General features: G+C 38.5%; 1 protein-coding gene across 1 annotated transcript in view; it reads right to left on the bottom strand.

Annotated features, from left to right (window-relative positions):
• The window catches only part of MMP16 (matrix metallopeptidase 16), a 241,528-nt gene that overhangs the window by 96,994 nt on the left and 122,267 nt on the right, over window positions 1-22,267 (bottom strand). The window contains exon 3 of the mRNA XM_065398847.1: window positions 17,659-17,781. Coding sequence (XP_065254919.1) covers window positions 17,659-17,781 — 123 coding nt within the window. The remainder of the gene's footprint in view (window positions 1-17,658; window positions 17,782-22,267) is intronic.

Genomic DNA, 22,267 nt, shown 5'->3' with positions numbered 1-22,267 from the left:
GGGTCATCGAGTCCAGCCCCCTGCCTTCACTAGCAGGACCAAGTACTGATTTTGCCCCAGATCCCTAAATGGCCCCCTCAAGGATTGAACTCATAACCCCGGATTTAGCAGGCCAATGCTCAAATCACTGAGCTATCCCTCCCCCCAACACAGTAGACTATCCCTCCCCCCAATACATCCCTCATAAGTTTCCTGTGATAAGCACTATGCCCTAATAAGAGCGTGCAGTCTATTGGGCCTCTTTCCTGGCTTCGGTTCCGCTGTGGGATTGCAAGGCGGCCTGGCCAAACGAATGGGGGAGGGGGTAGATTGTATTAACATATTACACATTTTAATTTCATAGTGATTACTCTACACAGGTCTGGCACTGATTACTAAACAACAAATTGTGCAGGTCACTGTAGTATTATGCCACTTGCACAAAGATTAAATAGCCTCAGGCACTCTTTCCATCAGGCTTTAGCTATCAAGATACTTCTTATAGTTCTCCAAATCCTGCCTTTCAAATTCAAGAAAAGTCCATTATTTATGGCTCTTCCACAACATACACTTCATACACTAGAACAAAAGACATTCTTGGTTTCCAAAACAGCCTTGCAGAGGGGTGAATTACATTTAAACACGTAGCATATGAAGAAAATAATATAAACTATTTGTTTATAACAGAATGTCTTTTGAAGTTTTCTTTAATATCTACTGTGTTTTGGAAAGCTCCTATAATAATTGTGGTTTCAGAGTAGCAGCCGTGTTAGTCTGTATCCGTAAAAAGAACAGGAGTACTTGTGGCACCTTAGAGACTAACAAATTTATTAGAGCATAAGCTTTCATGGGCTACAACCCACTTCTTCGGATGCATATAGCATATGCATATATAGCATATGCATCCGAAGAAGTGGGTTGTAGCCCACGAAAGCTTATGCTCTAATAAATTTGTTAGTCTCTAAGGTGCCACAAGTACTCCTGTTCTTTTTATAATAATTGTGTATTTTAAAATGTATGTAACAGTAGTAAATGTGTCTGTGACTGATTAAAAAGGGGCAGATTTTCATCTCATTTACACTGGTGTAGATCCAGAGTAGTCTTATTGAGAATCTTGCTTAAAATATGCAACAGAAGGGTACATGGGAAAAATGTGTCTGCATTATAGGTATTATAGTGGCAAATAAACTAACTGGGAAAACTGTTGTCCTGTTGGAAGCAACAAGTTCATTATATAAGTACACTGCATTAGTACAACGGTGCCCCCACCCCTTGCAGTCTAGGTGTTACTGCACTGCAAACAATGATAATCTCTTAAAAGACTTCATTTTGAACATGTCACTGAAATAGCAAATTAAGAAGTGAAAAGGCCTAAGGACTGCCCCATAATACCCGAGCTATAAATATAAAACCACTGCTCACCTTCCCTCGCTAGAAGAGAGAGACTGTTGACAACTACACACATAGAGGTACAAGAAACCTTATTCACAAGGTATCAAACATAGGCTTGGTCTACACTAACCCCCCAAATCGAACTAAGGTACGCAACTTCAGCTACATGAATAACGTAGCTGAAGTTCGAAGTACCTTAGTTCGATCTTACCTCGGTCCACACGCGGCAGGCAGGCTCCCCCGTCGACTCCGCGGTACTCCTCTCGCCGAGCAGGAGTACCGCAGTCGATGGCGAGCACTTCCGGGTTCTACTTATCGCGTCCAGATAAGACGCGATAAGTCGAACCCAGAAGTTCAATTGCCAGCCGCCGAACTAGCGGCTGGGTATAGACGTACCCTTACAGATGCAGGAGGAACAGTAGGTTAGGGATATGCCAGTGGGGGAACAGTTATACTATATGTCACCAGAGTGTGCTGAGGATCCTTCTTAAAGCAGGGTTTTCCAAACATTCAAACCTGGCAATCTCCTTCCAGAATAAGAAGTGTTCTGGGGAGAGAGTTATGAAACTTCTAATCCTGACCTTGAGCTGGTAACATTTTGTAACTGTAACTAAATCAGAAATAACTATGAAGATTGGAAATAGGAACTTTAATCACATAGGAGGGACACAATTATCAACACAGTCAAAATTCCATGTGATGGATGAGGCTTTCTTGTTGATGAAAGAGGTTCCACAGGAGGAAAGAATGAGGAAATACACAGTTCCCATAATTTTTGACCAACAGGTAAATTACTAAATAGTCACTTTTTGTCAGTTTAGAAAGAAGTTGTTCTCAGACATCGTGGAACGGGGCACCCAAATACCCCAAGAGAACCTGCTTCAATACGGGGGGGGGCAAAAAACCTCCAACCGCACACCCATAGTTGTCACCTAGCACTCAGCACTAGAACCCACAGTGGTATCATTAAAAAATTATAACCCATACTCAATGGGGACCATATGCTGAAAGAAATCTTTCCCAAGCCCCCTCTTCTGGCCTTCAATCAACTCCCCAGTTCACCAAGCTCATACTCAGAAGCAAGCTCCACACAGACCATGTCAGATGAACTCAAAAGTAGTACCAGACCCTGCCATAACAACAGATGCAAAACCTGCAGACATATCTCCACTGGTATGATGATCAACACTCCCGACAACATACCTTTCAAGATCCATAGGTTCTACAGATGCCTATCAGAACATGTGGTGTACCTCATCCAGTCAGTAAATGCCCCAATAACAACTATGTGGTAAAACAAGACAATCACTATGCTCTCAAATGAACTCACACAGAAAAATAATAAAAGGCACCCATAAGCAAACACTTTTCACAAAACCATCATTCAATATCTGACCTCTCAGGCCTCATCCTCAAAAGAAACCTGCACAACACCTTCAAAAGATGAATATGGGGGCTTAAATTCATAGTTTTGCTAGACACTAAAAAACATGGTTTTAATAAAGACACTGTATTTATGGCTTATCACAACAATCTGTAAACCATTAACCCCTCCTTTTTTGTCCTATAACTGGAGAGGTGTTAACAGGCCATTTCATCTTGAATAGTCTCTCAGAATATGTGCTATTTATGCTAAACAATCTGTTCCACCCTGTACTTAGTTGTGATACTCTGAGTTCCTTTACCAAATGTGAAAATGAGCTCTGTGTAGCTCAAAAACTTGTCTCTTTCACCAGCAAAAGTTGGTCCAATAAAAGATATTACCTCACCCACCTTGTCTCTTATACATCTAATAGGGAAGAACTCAGTGTTTTGTTGTTGTTCTTTTTTGACACAAACACTATTTTCAATTTATTACCTGCTTCAGGCCCTAGAACTTCTGAATCCATGTCTTTTGCCCATGAAAGAATAAGGTTTTCTTCAGTGAAATGGACCTTTGATTGCTATATGATTTCTACAGATATCAAATACCATGTCTAAAGGGCTTTCATGTTGACACTGCTAGTCTGAGTAATTGGATCTTGTTGATTTTATAAAGGTCTCAGGTTTTCTTCTTATCCTCCCCCCCAGAAAAAAGAAAAGAAAAGAAAGAACATCTTCATCCTTCAGTAACAGATGTTTGTTTTCTAAATGTCGCAGCAAATTTGAGGGCATCGTACTCTCGGTAACTAGCTCTTCAGGACATATCTCACCTGATGATTTGGAATCAGTCAGCATAAAGCCAGATGTCATATTTGCCATCATACTTCGGCATTTTCTTTTTCTTCCTTCGCTATCATTAAAATAGTTTCCCGCTGTCCGTATGCCAATAGCCACTGAGTTTTTTATTAAATGATCATCCATCTTTCTGAACCAACTCAAGCCCAGAAGGGAGTCCCAACAAAGCCTGAACGATGCATGCATGTGAAGCTATCACAATTGTTCCAACTCAATGACATGTTGTATCATGATCTGTGGGCATGGATACTTGTAGTGTCTGTTGTACATAATAAATAGATGTTTTTAATGGGGTTTGTACTGCTTTACCTAGGGTAAATTCAGCATACAGATTTAATATTTTATTAGCAGGGACTCTAGTGTCCTGCTGTACTGGTCTCACTGGATCACTAGCTAGAGTTCTCATGGCTTTGACAAACCCGTTACACAGGGCAAGGTGGGGTATCCATTTTTAAAAATAATTTTAATCTATTGATTTTCCCCCTAAAGATTTATATTTTTATTTGATTTCCCATGACACCGCCCACAGCTCCCCCAAACACAGATCTCCTCTGAGAGCTACACGGCATGGGTTGGGACACTCTGTTCTAAAGAAATGAAAAGCACAGAAGGATAACAGTGTGGGACATTTGTCTGAATGGGTAAAAAAGTCCACTTAACAATCCATCATAAGTGATCAACCAATTCTAGATTCATACTTGATATGAAAAGGTTAACTTATAATGAAATTTAAACAATGGCTAAATCTGAGTAACTTGTTAAAACCTTATCTTCTCATTGGTTCTGCCATCAATCAAAGCTAAACTGAGCTGAATACCTTTTTTTGCTTCTCCTGTCTCACTGCTTGTCTTATTGAAATGAATGGATTGCCTCTGGTCAAATACAGATTTCATTTTATGCCACTATTTCCCCAGAGACACTCTCCATCAAGTTACTTCATTAATCTGTCACTAGTTTCGGATAAGTTTTAGCTTAAGCTTCTTTTAGTGTCATTTTGATAACTCTTTGTAACCTAAAACCCTTTTTCAAATAAAGTGTGATCTTGATTCACACAGTTATAGAATCAATTGATTAAACCCAAATCAGAGATGCTGTTTGTGATTTTCCTATTTCACAACCGTGTTGCCATATTGGACAGAGACTATAATTCTTTTACCTTTTCTTCTCCGTTAAACTCTTTTAACTCTTTTAACTTATTAAAAATGAGAAAGAAAGGAACAATTAAAGGGTAGGATTCCACGATCCAAACCCAAGAGTAACAAAACACATTATAGACAAATACTTTTATTGAGCAGACGTTTTAAGAACCCTGAAATCCGTAACTTACTAGCTTGTTTAAAATCTGTAAAACTTAAGAATAACACTTTTAAATTGAATCTATGTTCCAATATTTTATTATTTCAGGATTGCTGAGATAGGTAATCATTAAAGAAGTGAGAACTAGTGTTTCACCATGGAGGAAATTTTAGATGAAATCAGTTGACTTAAAAAAAAAGATGTGGTAAAGAGGAAACATTTTTTCTTTATTAATCAGCTTAATTGACTGTTACACATGGATCCTCTTGGAGGTACAGATATCAGGCCTTTTTCCATAGCTCACAGTTTACTGTCAGCATGGTGTAATTTAATCACCTTTCTGGGCATACAGGATATATTTTACCCCTTTATTAACAGGTTAGAAGTGCTGAGGTATAAAACAATGGATCCTCTATTGCTAGCACCGCTGAAATACAAAAAGGGCAAACATCACCTTTTAGTAAAATTTCATTTTAGGCAACCAATATGCTGTAAGGTAAGGGAAGTTATGCTTAATCAGCACATTGGAATTGATAACTATTCTATGATATTCAGATTCTTATATTATGCCCAGCACTGTGGCATCTTAGGCCTAGTAGACACTAGAAACTTTTGCTAGTATAGTATATTCCTGATTATCCGAACACCATGGGGGACATGGATTTTATTCGGATGAGTTTGGATAATCAAGATGGCAGGAGCCATTCAACAGCAGGGTGGCTTCTCATACAGCCAGGGGTACATCCTCTTCCTTCTCACAGTCCTGGCCGGGATCTCTACTCTGCCTTGTGCACTCACTCCCATGATAGCACGGGTGAAGGAGGCCCCCTGCATCGTCACAGGGCCAGTGACACTGAATCCCTGCAGATTCAAAGTGCAGAGCAGAGAGCCCCGGCCAGGACTCTGCTCTGCCCCACCAGGACCGCAGCCATGTGCAGGGATCACTGAGGAGTCACTGGCCCTTCAGTAGCGCAGGGAGCTCTCTGCAGCTCCTCTGTTATGGCCCTGCTCACTCACTTCTGGACAGTGGGGCGGCGGAGAGCTTCCATGCGCTACTGCAGCTCGGTGACACCTGATATAACAGAGGAGTATCTGTCGTGTGGTGGGCTGTCCATTCCTCCACTCAGAGGGAAAAGCTGTGTGTGTGTGTGTTTGTTTAATCATATATCTCAAAAAACGTAATCTATTACATGTTGCTTAGCGGGAAAGGAGGGTGGGAGAAGTGAGTGTCACATCTGAACTGAGAAATGGTGAGGTTTGTTGTCATTCTAAGCAATATCATGAAAATAGAGGGAAATGTTACAGTGCAGCATTGCCATAGCAATATCATGCAATATAATGCAACTTCATTTTGTATAGACTCTTTCATATTCACTATGTCCCAAAATGCACTGAAAAGTCCAATAATGCAATTGCAAAGTTAAAAACAAATGAAATCAGAGGGAGAAATAAATTATGAGTCCACAGAAAGAAGAGAAAACCTGTTTTCCGACAAGAGCTGAAGTAAGTGGACATTCTAGAAGACACAAATACAGAGGAAGTTGCTCCAGAAAATAGGAATTGTGCCAACAGCGGTGAGATTTTTGTAAAGAGAAGAAGTCTTCAGTAGATAAGCAGATGAAGAGTGCAGAGAATGCAATGCATGGCTCATGAGATAGTCTGCAAGAAGTTCATAGAGGGTTTTTACAAAGAATAAGGGCAATTTTGTACTGGATACTCAGATGAGGAGCAATTGAAATTACCTGAGGATAAGGCTTATGTGTTTACCTTTGTAGATGTGAGAAGGTAGGCAACAGCATTCTACAGATGCTGGAATATGTTGAATTGGGACTTGGGGAGGCCACAGAGATGGAGGTTGGAATAGTCAAGGAGATGAAAACATGGATGATGACTTCAGCTATATCCAAGTAAAGGCAGTGGCAACATGCACACTTCTTTGTTGTTATGGCAGTTTAGATAGGAAGATTTGAGACAGGAGCTGTGAGAGGAAAAGCGAATTTTAAAGTAAGAATGATACAGGCATACAGATAGTTAAGACAAAATGGAGGTCTGCATTTAGGAAAAAGTTGTGTTTGAGCATAATTGTTTTGCCTAATAAAAAGGATATTTTTCCTTTGAGATATTGAGGTGAATTAAAGTGAAATAAAGCCATAGATTTGTTTGGTCAAGCCAGGAACAAGAGTGAACCTGGAGAAGTTATTAAAGAAACTGAAAGATATATACAACTGTGAATCATCAGTGTAAAAATAGTAGGTAAAGAAAGAGGAGGTAGGTATCAGATAATTTAATGGAAAAAGTACATAGGAAGAGAACTCAAACTTAAAACTCCATGTAGGAGAGGTCTTGGAAAACAAGAATTGTTTCTCTATAGACAGAGGGAGAATGGTTTGATAAACAGAAGACATATAACAAAAGGGTCCTGGAGATATAGGCAAGCTTTGCTGGAGGTCCTGGAGGTTGGAGTGAGCCATAGAACTCAAGTAAATTACATAGTTATTGAATTAAAGGAATAAGGAAATAAGTATACAACTATACAAATACCCCGCTATAACATGACCTAATATAACACGGGTTCGCATATAGCGCGGTAGCAGTGGGGCTCCGGCGGCGCTTTAAAGGGTCTGGGGCTCCAGCTGCTGCAGGGAGCCCCGGGCCCTTTAAATTATCGCTGGAGCCCTGCCGCTGCTACCCCGGAGCTGTGGGGCTCGGCCAGCGATTTAAACAGTCCGAGGCTCCAGCTGCTGCAGGAAGCCCCGGGCCCTTTAAATCACCGCCGGAGCCCTGCTGCTGCTACCCCGGGGCTGCGGCAGCGGGGCTCACCGGCAATTTAAAGGGCCTGGGGCGCCGGCTGCTGCGGGGCACCCCGGGCCCTTTAAATCACCGCTGGAGCCCTGCCGCCGCTACCCTGATATAACGGCGTTTCACCTATAACGCGGTAGGGATTTTTGGCTCCCCACCACCACGTTATATCGGGGTAGAGGTGTATTTCAATCATTACAAGAGAAAGGAAATCACTAAAGGGCAAATCCTAGGGTCCTTACTCAGTTTTATTTTGTCTTCACAGGCAAAACCTCCACTGACTTTAAACATCACAGTGTCTTTAGAGGGAGTTTGCCCAAGTAAGCACTGAATAAAAAAAAAACAGAGAGAGGTTCAGAATGACACACTAAAATATCTCTGTCTTAAATAAAACAAACAGTAATTAACAATCCAACAGGAAATGACCATCTTGGCAATTTGGTGTAAAATGGGTCAGAAAGAATTAGCTTTGCCATTAAAACACACTGAAAATAAAAAAAAAAAAAAGTTATTCTAAGACATATTAATTTAAAAAAAAAAAGGAGAAATTTTAGAGTCAATTTAAAAATGATAGGATTTCCAAACTATTCTAGAGACAACTCTGTTTCTTTCAATCTTACTTCATGTTACAATCCATGCCCCTGATGGAATATATTAAAATTCAACCTCCACTAATGGGAAAACAATCTCATTAATTAACTGTAGAAATGAAACAGTGACCAGAAATTCAAAAAGAATTTTGAAAACTCTTTTTTGGATTCTATTCTTATCTAGTAAATAATCATAAATGGCCTAATTGTGCAACCTGCTCTCATACTGGTGAGCACTTAATCATGTGAGTAGTTTATTGGCTTCCATGGGATTACTCACATAAGTAAACACGCACCAATATATTGGAGGCAGGATCAAGCCCTAACTAAGGGTCTGATTCCACAACAACATTTACTAGTGAATGTTAATACTGCTTAAGACCAGGAGTCATCTCATTGCAGTCCCATTAGTTCTTAAGGATCAGGCCCTAAAGTAGCATAACAATTCATGGGAGTTTTCCTATAGGGAATAGTTAGTATTTCTATTATAAATCTCTATTTTCTGGACTCTTGATATGTTTTTTCATTGAGAGTCTGAAGTAATACTGTCATGTCCTATGACAACAATGCACAGAATAAACTTACAGGTGTCTGTAGCTGTAAAAGATCACTTCAGTTCTAACACCGCATATAAGGCTAGATGCTCATAAAGTCACAGGCAAGTTATTTTGTTCATCTAGTCCCAAAATGTTTTTTCTTGTGTCCCGGTACGTACCCAGAATGTTTAATCAGTTTCAAAGGATGTAAGAGTTCCCAAGTGTTTCAAGATCTGTTTATCTGCCCACACAAATGTTCATGACCCTGAGGTACTAGAAAACAAGGCATTTTCCAAGTACTACATTTTTGTCTTCCACAGAAACTTCAAAGCTACATATATAGTCACACATCCTTCCTTACAAGCTCTTAATCACTCTCTCCACATATGGAGATATCACTACTCAATTGTGTATTTCTAAGCTCCTTTTTTTTTTTTAAACTATTTACAGTGTATGCTCAGTGACAGAGTAAACTAAATAACCTCAGATACTTAGGGCCAGAGTGTGGAGCCCTTATTCACACTAGTGAGCACTTACTCAAGTAGTCCCAATGGTTTCAAGTGAGGTGTCCTCAACCTGGCACCAAACAACAACAATAATTAACATGTATGCATGTAAAAGTAGTGTGATTATGAGATTTGGTACTTTATCCTACATGTGTTTGGAAAGTTTCATATACTCCTATAGGATATAAATGATTACAACTGAATTACAGCTGGTTGTTTATAGGAAATAAATTTATAGACTTTAAGGTCAGAAGGGACCATCATGATCATCTAGACTGACCTCGTACACATTGCAGGCCACAGAACCTCACCCATCCACTCTGTAATAGACCCCTAACCTCTGGCTGAGTTACTGAAGTCCTCGGACCATGCTTTGAAGACTTCAAGTTACACAGAATCCACCATTTACATTAGTTTAAACGGGCAAGTGTCCCATGCCCCATGCTGCAGAGGAAGGCAAAAAAACCCAGGGCCTCTGCCAATCTGACCCCGGGGGCCTCTGCCAATCCTTCCCGACCCCAGATATGGTAATCAGTTTGACTCTGAGCATGTGGGCAAGACCCACCAGCCAAACACCTGGGAAAGAATTCTCTGTAGTAGCTCAGAGTCCTCCTTATGTAGTGTAAATCAAAGGAGTGGTTTCCAGAGTTAACAAGTGCCCACAACTCCAACTAACTTCAGCACTCAGGACTCCTGAAAAAATCAATGGTTAACATTTTCCATCATATCTTCTTTTTATTTTAAAGAAAAGATGTTCAGTTCACATCTTGACCTGTTTTTTTCATTTGGAGTTTGAAATAATACTGTCATGTTTAATAAAAACAATGCACAGTTTATCCTTACAGTCTGTTGTTGACTGCTGGTGTATATTAAAAGTCAATATGCAGGCGTTAGTCCCCCTGCAATCATCATCTATAAATTGATGTATTTATGCTTTGTACATTTAAGTGCAATCTGTCTCTATGCAAATTCAAAATATTTGATTGTTTTCCTGCGTGTCAGTTGTGCTTCATGGAACTTTTACTTTTCTAAGACTTCAAGACCTATAGCCACTTCCTATGTTTCTTCATTTAAAGGGTGTTTCTTGAAGATTTAGCATGAAATTCTCTCCCCCTATTCCATCCATTTAGGGCTACTCAGGCAATGCAAGGTTGCAGAATCTGTTGCTAACTGGCCAGGGGAGAATTTCCTTGCCATAGGGTAGCTCACATCTGTAATTAAGTGGTATAACTGGCCAGCATAAAATGCCTCCCTCCCGCCATACTCTGAGCAGAGCTCACACAGAAAGAAATTAATCAGGATTGGTGATAGAGAAGAGGGTCACCTACCTGGGATCTGATCCACCAGTGAAGTCAATGGAAAGATCCATTGATTTTAATGGGCGCTGGATGAGGCCCCTCACCGACCCACATCAGTTAAATAAACCCTGAAGTTGAACTGAATGATACGTCTTGCAGAACAATCAAAAACTGTTTTAAACTCAGGAATACAAAACAGAGCTGCAGAATGGCGTTTAATATATTAAATTAATTGTGAGTAACCCTGCTTTAAAAAGTAATCTTGAGTTTTATATAACAGGCTTGATTCAAGATACATCTTTACCTTTTGATTAGCATATTGCTACTTCATTTCTTAACATTTACTACAGGCTGAGGGCTCCTTCCAGACTCCTCTTTGTCTGACTCCTAATGCTAGAGTTCAAATTATGAATAGTACGATTATCTTTCTGATTATGGAGATTTTATGGTCAATAATTCTCCAATGTGTTTTTCTAACCAAATCCACCTTGATATTCATTATTATAAAGATGACAGTTTTATTCTCATTGATTTACATCATGGTATCATGTTCAAAAAGTTAAATGGTTTATTTCCTGAAGCCATAAGTGGAGGTTGTTATTGTGACAAGCTCATAAAATGTCTCCATGTGAACTGAACATTCTATTAAAAAGAAAACCTCCCTAAGTATCACAGACGTCTTCCCTGACTCAGTATTATGTTCATTAAATCATTGGTTATATAACACAATCCCAAACTTTAAGACAAAATCAAGGTTGTATCACATTAGTCTCTGGCTTGCTTTGGAATGGGAAAATAGTTTTCTAGCACTCTGGACCAGTGATTCTCAACCAGGGGTACACGTACCCCTGGGGGTACGCAGAGGTCTTCCGGGGGGTACATCAACTCATCTAGATATTTGCCTAGTTTTACTTACAAGCTATATAAAAATCACTAGCAAAGACAGTACAAACTAAAAATTCATACAATTACTTGTTTATACTGCTCTATATACTATACACTGAAATGTAAGTACAATATTTATATTCTAATTGATTTATTTTATAATTATATGGTAAAAATGAGAAAATAAGAATTTTTTCAGTAATAGTGTGATCGGACACTTTTGTATTTGTATGTCTCAGTTTGTAAGCAAGTCGTTTTTAAATGAGGTGAAACTTGGGGGTACGCAAGACAAATCAGACTCCTGAAAGGGGTACAGTAGTCTGGAAAGTTTGAGAGCCACTGCTCTGGATTCTCTGTTTTAAACACATACTCTCCTGCCAGCTAACATGTTCAACACTTCTCAGTTCATAATGGACTGATTTCTCTCTTGGGTAAAATCCCTCTGAGTGCTAAGTGCATAATTTTAAATATGGTACCAGTACAAAGAACTACAATTATAGTATGTATTAATATTATGTACAAGGCAAAACTAACTGTAACACAGACTGACCCTGGTCGTTGGCATCTAGGAACCTGGGATCTCTGGAGTTTAATGCCTCTACTGCTTGAGTTAAGATACACATCTCTTTTAGCTACTCCTGTAACAGGCTCATCAATCTCTACCTGGTCTAGCCATGTCTAGAGGGGGACAGAGTGCCACACCAAGCCGGCATGGGTTGCATAATACATCACAGAACATATACTGTATCATCCATATAGAAACTGAATTACCGTACTAAAAATATCCAGTAAATACATTTATGTAATTGGAAAGTTATGTTACAGAGGAAGAAAAAGGGAGAATTACTAAAAATGGTAAATACCAATTCTGTGCTAAAGACTGACATGCATACACTTAGTCAGTGAATGCAGGAATCATCTTCCTTTCTTGTGGTCTCAACCTTACCCATCTCCTAAAGACCAATAACCCCATACTCTGAAGGACTGGGAGGTTGGCTTCATCTCGGTATAGGCATCCTATTTGGTTTACACACATTATTTCTCTCAGTCTCTATTTCTTTAGAAGCTCACAGGAGACAATGTGAGTGCTCAGATCATGTCTTTCTGAAATGACATAACTTAATCCCATGAAATAGGTTGTGGTTCTATCACTGTTCCTATGGCAGCCAATCACTTGAGCCTCAACAGCCCATGTGAAAGATCAGAAACCATTTTTCCTCTGGAGTTGTTAAAAAATCTGCCATTATGCTTCAACACGAACAGTTTCTAATACACCTCTACCCCGATATAACGCGACCCGATATAACACGAATTTGGATATAACGTGGTAAAGCAGCGCTCTGGGGGTGGGCAGGGCTGCGCGCTCTGGCGGATCAAAGAAGTTTGATATAACGTGGTTTCACCTATAACGCGGTAAGATTTTTTTGGCTCCCAAGGACAGTGTTATATCGGGGGTAGAGGTGTAATCATTTGCACAGCTGAGATACTGGTATCTAATACTAGGTACCACCTCAGTTCAAAGTTTTAGTATCTGGCAAAAAAGATACACCTATCCAAATGAGAAAATTATTCACATGAAGTTTCACTGAACATGTGTCAAGTTTCATTGAACATTTCTAAAGTTCCATGAAACTGCTTCAATTTTAAGAACTTAAAATTGAAAATAGGCAAATTTACAAATTCATACATTTTAATGCAAGTCTTTTGCCTGGCTGAACTGATATTTTTATTTACCACTCAAAGGGTATCCTGCCACGACAAGGCAATCAATCAGCTGTGAACTTAAGTGACAACTTAAGTATAATAGCTAAAGTAGCCCTTGGACACCCCAATGCTCCTCTTCTACAGGAGAATGGACCAAAGGATCCATTCAGCAGTGACACAATTCTATTCAGCTTCTTATACTGTACTCATTCAGTTTTTGTAAACTGCAGCACCTAGACGTCTAAAATTATAGTAGATAAAAGCAGAATTGTTTTAGTGGTATACAAGTTCAAAAATCATATAATACCATTAATATTTTCCACTGTTACTTCTCCAAACCTACCTATATGAGCTTTGTTCCCCCCCCCCCATGTTTACAGTTGCATTAATTTATTTAAATTCAATGTGGGTGCCAGAAGAAAGTTCCAAAAGTTTGGCCAAAAGTTCTTGGGGCCAAAATAACAGTGACAAAGAGAAAATACAGAAAGAAAGACAAAAGACACAGGTAAACATGTCCAATAAGTTCTTGGGATGTATTGGGGACAACTTCTTGTTTCAGAAGGTGGAGGAAGTAACCTGTAAGGCCAGCCATTTTAGACTTGATTCTAACTAACAGAGGAATTGGTTGAGAATCTGATGGTGGAAGGCAATTTGGGTGAAAGTGATCATGAAATGATAGATTTCATCATTCTAAAGACAGGAAGGAGTGAGAACAGTTGAATAAGGACAATGGGATTTCAAAAAAGCAGACTTTAAAAACTTCAGAACTGGTAGATAAGATCCCATTGGAAGGTAATCTAAGGGAAAAAGCAATTCAAGAGAACTGGCATTTTCACCAAGAGACAATATTACAGGTACAACTGCAAATTATCTCAATGCAAAGGAAAGATAGGAAGAATAGTAAGAGGCTAATATGGTTTCATCAGCAGCTCTAACGACCAGAAAAATCAAAAAGGAATCCTATAAAAAGTGAAACAGAGAAATTACTAAGGCGGATCACAAAAGAATAGCACAAGCACATAGGGACAAAAGAAGAAAGGCTAAGGTACAAAATGAGTTAAACCTAGCAAGGGATAAAAAAGGCAATTTGAAGAGGTTCTATAAATACATTAGGAGCAAGCGAAAGATGAAGAAAAGTGTAGGTCCTATACTTACTGGGGAAGAAGATCTAAAAATGGATGCTATCAAGGAGGTGGGGGTGTTTAGTACCTATTTTGCATCAGTCTTCACTAAAAAGATAAATTGTAGCCAGATACTTAGCACAATTAATATTAATAAAAAAGTGGGAAGGAACTCGAGCCAAAATAGGGAAAGAGCAGTTTAAAGAATATATGGATAAACTGGACATATTGAAGTTGGCAGGGCCTGTTGAAATTCACCTTAGAATACTTAAGGAACTAACTGAAGTAATCTTGGAACCACTAGCAATTATCTTAGAGAACTCCTGGAGTAAGATCCCTGAGGATTGGAGAAGGGAAAACATAGCACCTATCTTTAAAAAGGGGAGTGAATTAGACCCAGTGAATTATAGACTAGTTAGCCTAACTTCAATACTTGAAAAAAGATACTAAAACAAATTATTAAACCATCAATTTGTAAGAATTTAGAGGTTACTAGGGTGATACATAATCACCAACACAAGATTTGTCAAAAATAAACCATGCCAAATAAACCTGATTTCCTTCTTTGACACAATTACTGGGCTAGTAGATAAAGGGGAAGTGGCAGATGCGACATATCTTGATTTTAATAAGGCTTTTGACACAGTCCTACATGACATTGTCATATATAAATTAGGGAAATGTGGTCTAGATGAAATAACTATAAGAGTGGGTGCACAACTGGTTGAAAAACCATACTCAAACAGTAGTTATCCATAGTTAGCTGTCAAACTGGGTAGGACATATCTAGTGGGTCCTGCAGGGGTCTGTCTTGGGTCCGGTACTAGTTAATATTTTCATTAATGACTTGGACACTGGTGTGGAGATTATGTTTATTAGATTTGCAGGTGGCACCAAGTTGGGAGGGGTTGCAAAGAAGTTTGGATGACAGGATTGGAATTCAAAAGGGCCTTGAAAAATTGCAGAATTGGTCTGAAATCAACAAGATGGAATTCAATAATGACAAGTGTGAAGTACTACACTTAGGAAAGTAAAATCATATGTACAACTACAAAAGAGAAATAACTGTCTAGTTGGGTGCTGAAAAGGACCTGTAGGTTATAGTGGATCACAATCTGAATATGAGCCAACAATGTGATGCATCTGTCAGGGATGGTCTAGGTACATTTGTTCCTGCCTCAGTGAACTGGACTAGATGATCTCTCAAGGTCCCTTCCAGACCTACATTTCTATGCATCTACATATGATCTCAATTATATTTTACTATTTAAAAAGGTCTGACAATTAAAAAAAACCAACAATGAATATTTGATTTAAACACAGCACCTGAGGATATATTCTAGAAACCACTAGCCAGAAAGTTAACAAGGGAAAATCTGGTCTTCACCTCTGCAGCTCAGAGGCCCTCTTAGCATTAAAACTGATGCAGTTCTGCTGCGTGTGGGTCAGAGGCTGGATCTCAAGAAGAAACCCACATTAGTACAATGTGGAGCCTAGCCAAGTTTTGGAATACAATGTTTTTAGATGTCAAGGAAGTGGCGATGGCCTCATTCTGCTCCCACTGAAGTCAATAGTAAAATTCCCAGAAGCTGAACACTTTTGAATGTCCAATCTATAGCAAGTACATTCTGTGAGCTCTTGCTGATTTTCATTTGAAAGAAAAGTAGTGCTTGCTACTAACACTGGAGTGTTGAAATTATACCTTCAATTTTAGAAAACTTCTGGCAAAGTTTGATCTGGGAGGTTAATGTTAAATGGCAGTGGCATATGATAAGGTGACGCAGCAGAGTGAACATTTTGCAAAAAGGGCAGGAAGCAAAGAACAGCCATAAATTCTTCAAGCTAGAAAGGTTACTAGAGGGTTACCAAACAGATTAATATTGGAATCCACCTCTGTACTGCTTTTATGATTAATGACTTGGGTGGCAGAGCAGAACGATATTTCAGTTGCAGGACTTAACAGTGGCATCAAAATGGTGTAATGGGGGGGAGAATCATAGAATCATAGAATATCAGGGTTGGAAGGGACCTCAGGAGGTCATCTAGTCCAACCCCCTGCTCAAAGCAGGACCAATTCCCAACTAAATCATCCCAGCCAGGGCTTTGTCAAGCCGGAATCAGGCCCACTGATTTGAGATTTGGGATTACAAACGAAGAGTAAGAATGTTAAACACACAGTTCACATTTAATCCCCTAGATTAAGATGTTAAAAATGTGGATAAATGTAAAATAATATAATAGACATACTCCTGCTAGGTGCCGAGCACCTTCAATTCCCATAGACTACAATACTCAGTAATAAAAGCACAAGTTACTTATCTACTGGAACAACTCACTGATGATATGGGAGATTCCCCCATCACTTGAAGTCTTTAAATCAAGATTGAATGTCTTTCAAAAAAGCATTCTCAACCAGAAAATATGGGATTGATAAAGGAATTACTGGGTAAAATTCTATGGCTTGTGTTATGCAGGAGGTCAGGCTAGATGATCATAAAGGTCCATTCTGCATCATATAGTACTGTAAATAGCTGGTGAATGAATTTTAGGATGCTTTTATCCCAGAGAACATTCAGTGCCATGGTGGATCCCATAATCCTGAAGAGATTATCCTAAATTTCTAGAGGACTACATAAAAATCTCTGCTTTGCTGACAATTTTATGGGCCACATACTGTGTACCCATGACACTTTTTGGCTGACAGCACTACAGCAGGTACATATTTTTGCATAATATATTTTATTTGCCAAGCCAAGGTCAGCTTTGATAAAGCATGCAACACGTCCTGTAAATTGCAAGTCAGATCAAGAGTTTCACTGATAAATACACGCCCCCATGCCTATTACTGTGTGGGCATGAGACGGCTGTGTTACTGACTCACCAAAATTTAATCAAATTCATTTATATTTTGAAATAGACCTGCAGGCACCTGCATTTGCAGCTACCGCCTTCCTCCAATGGCCTAATTTGCATATTTAAATTAGAGCCCCCAATTCCATTAGACTGTTCCTGCATTCAATGTGACTTTTCCTGAGAAGTTGCCAAGAGGGTTGAAAGGTACAGTTAGAGGGGACATTGGAGGTTAATTTGGTGCTGCAAGCTTCCAAGAACGTTCTGTTTAAATGCAGATAATTTAAATCCAAGAAACTCATTCCGTGCTTTTGCAGCATGTGAGTAGTTACTCCAGGGATACTGAAATCAATATTTTTATACCACACATCAACATCTTGACAATGCATAGTAGACATTTAGAAAATAATATCTAAAAAACATTTGTTTTCTTTTAATAAAATGCTCAGTGATATCACCGAAAGGTTTATCGATTTTTTTTGTACCTGTAAGTGATATGTTTGTGTTGCCACTTCTGTCCCGTTAATGCATATCGTTTTCGGCGAATGTTAAATTTGGAGCTACCTCTTCTCTGGTCAGGCACACCGCATCGAGGCTTCTTCATCCAACTGCAGAAATCAGTATTGCACAGTTACACTTATCAGCCATATTCAGGCCAGAAAGCAAATTGCAACAGACTTATCCAACAGACGGCAGTATCAATACCTCTTAAAAGTTATACATTGATCACTTTTACATTTACTCACAATAATGATTATAAATATGAAAAGTTACATGGCTAAAGATTTTTTTGTTGCGGGGGGGAAGAATAATATGGGGCATCAGAACTTCACCACGTCCCATGCTGTTCAAATATAAATTCCTCTCCCATTATTTTTTAATTTTTCTTTCCCTGCAATCACTGCATAATAGCGCTTTGGCGTCTCTCATCTGGCCGAGTCTTTTAGCATTAATAATTTATTCTGACTCTAATGAGATAATGAGAATCTATATTATAGATTATTGACTATAGGTGAGGTTAAAATATTTACATGAAGATTTAAAGTCTTGATTCTTTAATCATAATTTTTCATTTCATATTCTTTCTTTTCTGTCACAGTGTCTTTATGTTTGGATAAGCCCAAGTTCCTTTCATCAAATGGTCCACTCCAAAAACATAAAGGGATTTTATCCAAGACTCTGGGACTGTTAAAGTAATTACATCATTGAGCTCCCCATTAAATATTTGACTGCCCTACTGTCCCTCTACATTAGGAAGAATAGCCACCTTGAATAGTAACTGTAGCCTCTCAAACTCAAGAATTTGCCTGATAATTTTGAATGCGCTGTATAGCATTAACTTCAAAGGTTCTGATCCACTTTTGCCATGTCCCATAAGAGTTCAACCAGCTAGTGCCAATTGCTGAAAAATAGAGAGCAACATGCAAGTGTGTTGAAGAAGCTCTAGTGTTTCTGTGGAAGGTGTTTACTTGGAAAGGTGGGTTTCAAATATTTTAAGTTTTAAGTGTATGTCAGAGTTATAATGATTTGGTTTGATGGTCTGATTTAGGTGTACATAAGAAAATACCAGATTCTGATATTCATGCTCTAGTTGAATGAATGGTTTCTCACTTGTGGAGGAAGGGGTTATTTACCATGAATAAAAGTATCAGAATCCAGACCACAGAGATTATGCAATGGAAGTGAACACTCACAAAGTAATTGTCCAGTGCCGCCACACACATAACAAGACGTTTATTTTCTAAGTGGAAGACATTCTGTGGCAACTTTCTATTCCATTTACTTGATTTCTATTATGCCAAATAATTAATGATGTAGATGCTGTAGCTGTATCTGTTGTTTTCTGATGCCATTGTCCTTACTATACCATTACTGAAAAGCTGTATTAGCTTGGAGCACAGATTTTCATTTCAGGCAAGAGTTTAACCACCCTTTCTATAAATTGCATTTATCTGTATACAATGTACACTCTCCGTATACATATATACATATACATGTTTAAGTCCCCACCCTTTGATTGGTTGACAGAATTCACCTGACCCATCATCCAATTAATATTTAAATTACATTTACTATATCAGTCCCCAACATACAGAATTAAAAAGCAGACTTAAATTTGTCCTACAGAAGCTCTTAGTCCAGTACAACTGAGAGAGATTAAGAAAAGTCTTTGGGGTTAGCCACAGTGGAAACAGTGCATGCTATTGTGATAAGGAGCACTTTTATAGATGTGTTCCAATGACACCATTGAAGTGCTAAAGAAAACAGATCTTGTCGAACAAACTGCAAACAGAGGTTTAACAGTACTAGTGATGTACATTTTCAACCCTATGCTCAGGGAATTAAGTGTGCATTCTAATTAATACAATGCAAATCATATGGTAGATTAGCTAAATATTTAAAGACAGGAAAATGGAATATGGTGCTCCTCTCTAACATAGGTCACGCTAACTTCCAAATTTTAGATATTTATATACACATACATTCACATCTATGCATGTCAAGCATTATATACACCAGAGGCATGCATATATACATATATATATAGCTATTATTTAGATGACAACATATGAGTTGAGGTACCTAACTTTAGGCAGCCAAGTTTGAAAAGTTTAGCTGTTATGCTTTTTACCACATAAAGGAGACATATCTATATCATAACATGATTCTTCAATCATGGGAGTATATGCAGGGCCTACTCACGTCAGTAAGGATTGCAGGGTCAGGTCAATCTTTCCAAAGACCTTGACCAGTAACGTCTCCATAATGTAGCATAAGTATAGGAGCCAAAATTTTCAAACTTGGTTGCTTCAAGTCAGACACTTAACCATATTTAGGCACCTAAATAATAGCCTGATTTTCAGAGGTAGATATCACCATCTATTTAGGTGCCTAAATATGGCTTTAGATGCCTAACTTCAGGCAAACAAGCTTGAAGTTTTGGTCATCATGTTTAAAAATTACTATTATAGATAAATTACAGAATAAATATAATTCATTTTTTAAAACCTAACTACAGATTCATGTCTTGCGCGTGAAGCAGTTGATTACCATAAATATTTTCAGGAGGATTTTGTAGCCTCTGCAAAGATAGCTACACAATCTATAATCCTTTACTTTCCCCCTACCTGCTAAACTATTCTTCTGCATTACCGCTGGTTTCACATGTCTTTAAACAACCTAGATTACGCAAAGCAGATGTCAGTAATTTGCAGGGATACACTACGACTGCCAGCTAAAATTTATTCTAATAATAAAATAATAATAACAGAGGGCCAGTGTGACATTATCTGACTAAAATATAACCATGCAAATCATTAGTGCTACCACTGTTATATAATTGCAACAAATCTTATACAAAGTGTGACATGTGGCCAGAAAGGTTAAGCATCTTGCAGGCCAATTGACCCAGAGTCAACCTGTAGAGACGTGTTAGAAATGGTAACTAGGGCCATTCCATGCTAGATAGGCTAGAATTTTGAAGTGCAAACCTGTATTGTTAGAGAATTAGAGGTGATACTAATTGTGTGTGTTTACTTATATCTTAAATGCTAGCCATGTAAACAGACAGTTCCTGTCTGTCACCATAGCTAATGATTCAGAGATCAAAAGGGAATATTAACATTTAGATGAATCTTGGGTGAAATAATGTCATTGTCTATATGTCTCTTTAAAGTCTGTGATAGACTGCTTAATGGTTGAATTATCTTATGTTAATCCATGTAGTTAATTATCGGTGAGGTTTAGGAAACAGAAGGTTACATCAAAAGCCTATTGTTCACCCAGGACTGTATGGTCAACCGGCTGCTAGAAAACTGCTTGGGTCCTGATCCTGTCTTCTCAGACCTGCTTGATGCTTCATGCAGGGGAAGCTTAAATTGTAAGGCTGAGATCCCAGTCCTAAACTGGAATACACTGAATATGAACATTGGTCTATAACCCATGGACTAATTACGAAAGAACTCTTTGCAACTACAAAGCTCATAATCTCTGCTATGAATCTGAATCTCAAGGATTATACTCATATCTGTCTGTGTATTGATCTTATAACCAATACTCTCTCTTTTCTTTTTTAATAAATTTTAGTTTAGTTAATAAGAATTGGCTGTAAGTGTGTATTTGGGTAAGATCTGGAATATTCATTAACCTGGGAGGTAATGTGTCCGATCCTTTGGGATTGGTAGAACTTTTATATGATGAATAAGATTTTCAGTAATCCTCATCATATTTGACTTGGGTGTCTGGGTGGAGGCCTAAGCCTGGGTTACTTCAAGGGAATTGTGTTGTTGGCTTCTGGGTAATTACAGAAGCTATTTTGTGCTGGCTTGGTAAATCTAAGTATTGGAATATCCATCAGCTTTGGGGATTGCCTGCCCCATTCTTTGCAGTTCACCCTAATTGAGTGACCTCAGTTGGCTCCCCTGGGACTCTGGTCACAGTCAGTAATTTGCAGGGATATATTATGACAGCCAACTAAAATGTATTCTAATAATAAAATAATAATAACACAGGGCCAGATTCAAATTTCAGTCACAACCGTGGAAATAAAGGGGAGTACCATTCTTCTCAATGGAATTGCCTTGGAATTACATCTGAGTAAATGAGATTAAAAATTGGCTCAGAGTTTTGCTTGTTTTTATATATACACGCTGTCAATAAAACTTATTTTGAGTAGATGTTAGATCAACATGCAGTTACCATGCATTTAAATTACAGGACATATTTATACTATGTAAAGGAAAACACACACACACACACACACACACACACACACACATTGTAAAACCAGATATATAAGTAACAAAAGACAAGTTCTCTCACCTTAAGGTGATATCACTACGTCAAATGAAAGAAGCAAGGAATAAAGCAAAAAACACAGAACTATTATATTTTGTTAGAAACGCTGTACAGAAAAAATCAGGCTCTGGTACATATTCAGAAATCACTTCAAAACATAGTATTTTAAATTTGCTGTCTTTAAATCAGTTGAAAAGATGCCCAATTTTAAATTAGTCATCTTAACTGATGGAGATCAGTGTTTAATAACAGGGTTGTCTCACCTGAAAGACACTGTAAATATCCAAAGCTGTAAAT

Source organism: Emys orbicularis, chromosome 2 (assembly GCF_028017835.1).
Source record: "Emys orbicularis isolate rEmyOrb1 chromosome 2, rEmyOrb1.hap1, whole genome shotgun sequence".
NCBI classification, from domain to species: Eukaryota; Metazoa; Chordata; order Testudines; family Emydidae; genus Emys; species Emys orbicularis.
Note: the sequence above shows the minus strand (reverse complement) of the source record. Positions and strands in the feature narration are given on the sequence as shown.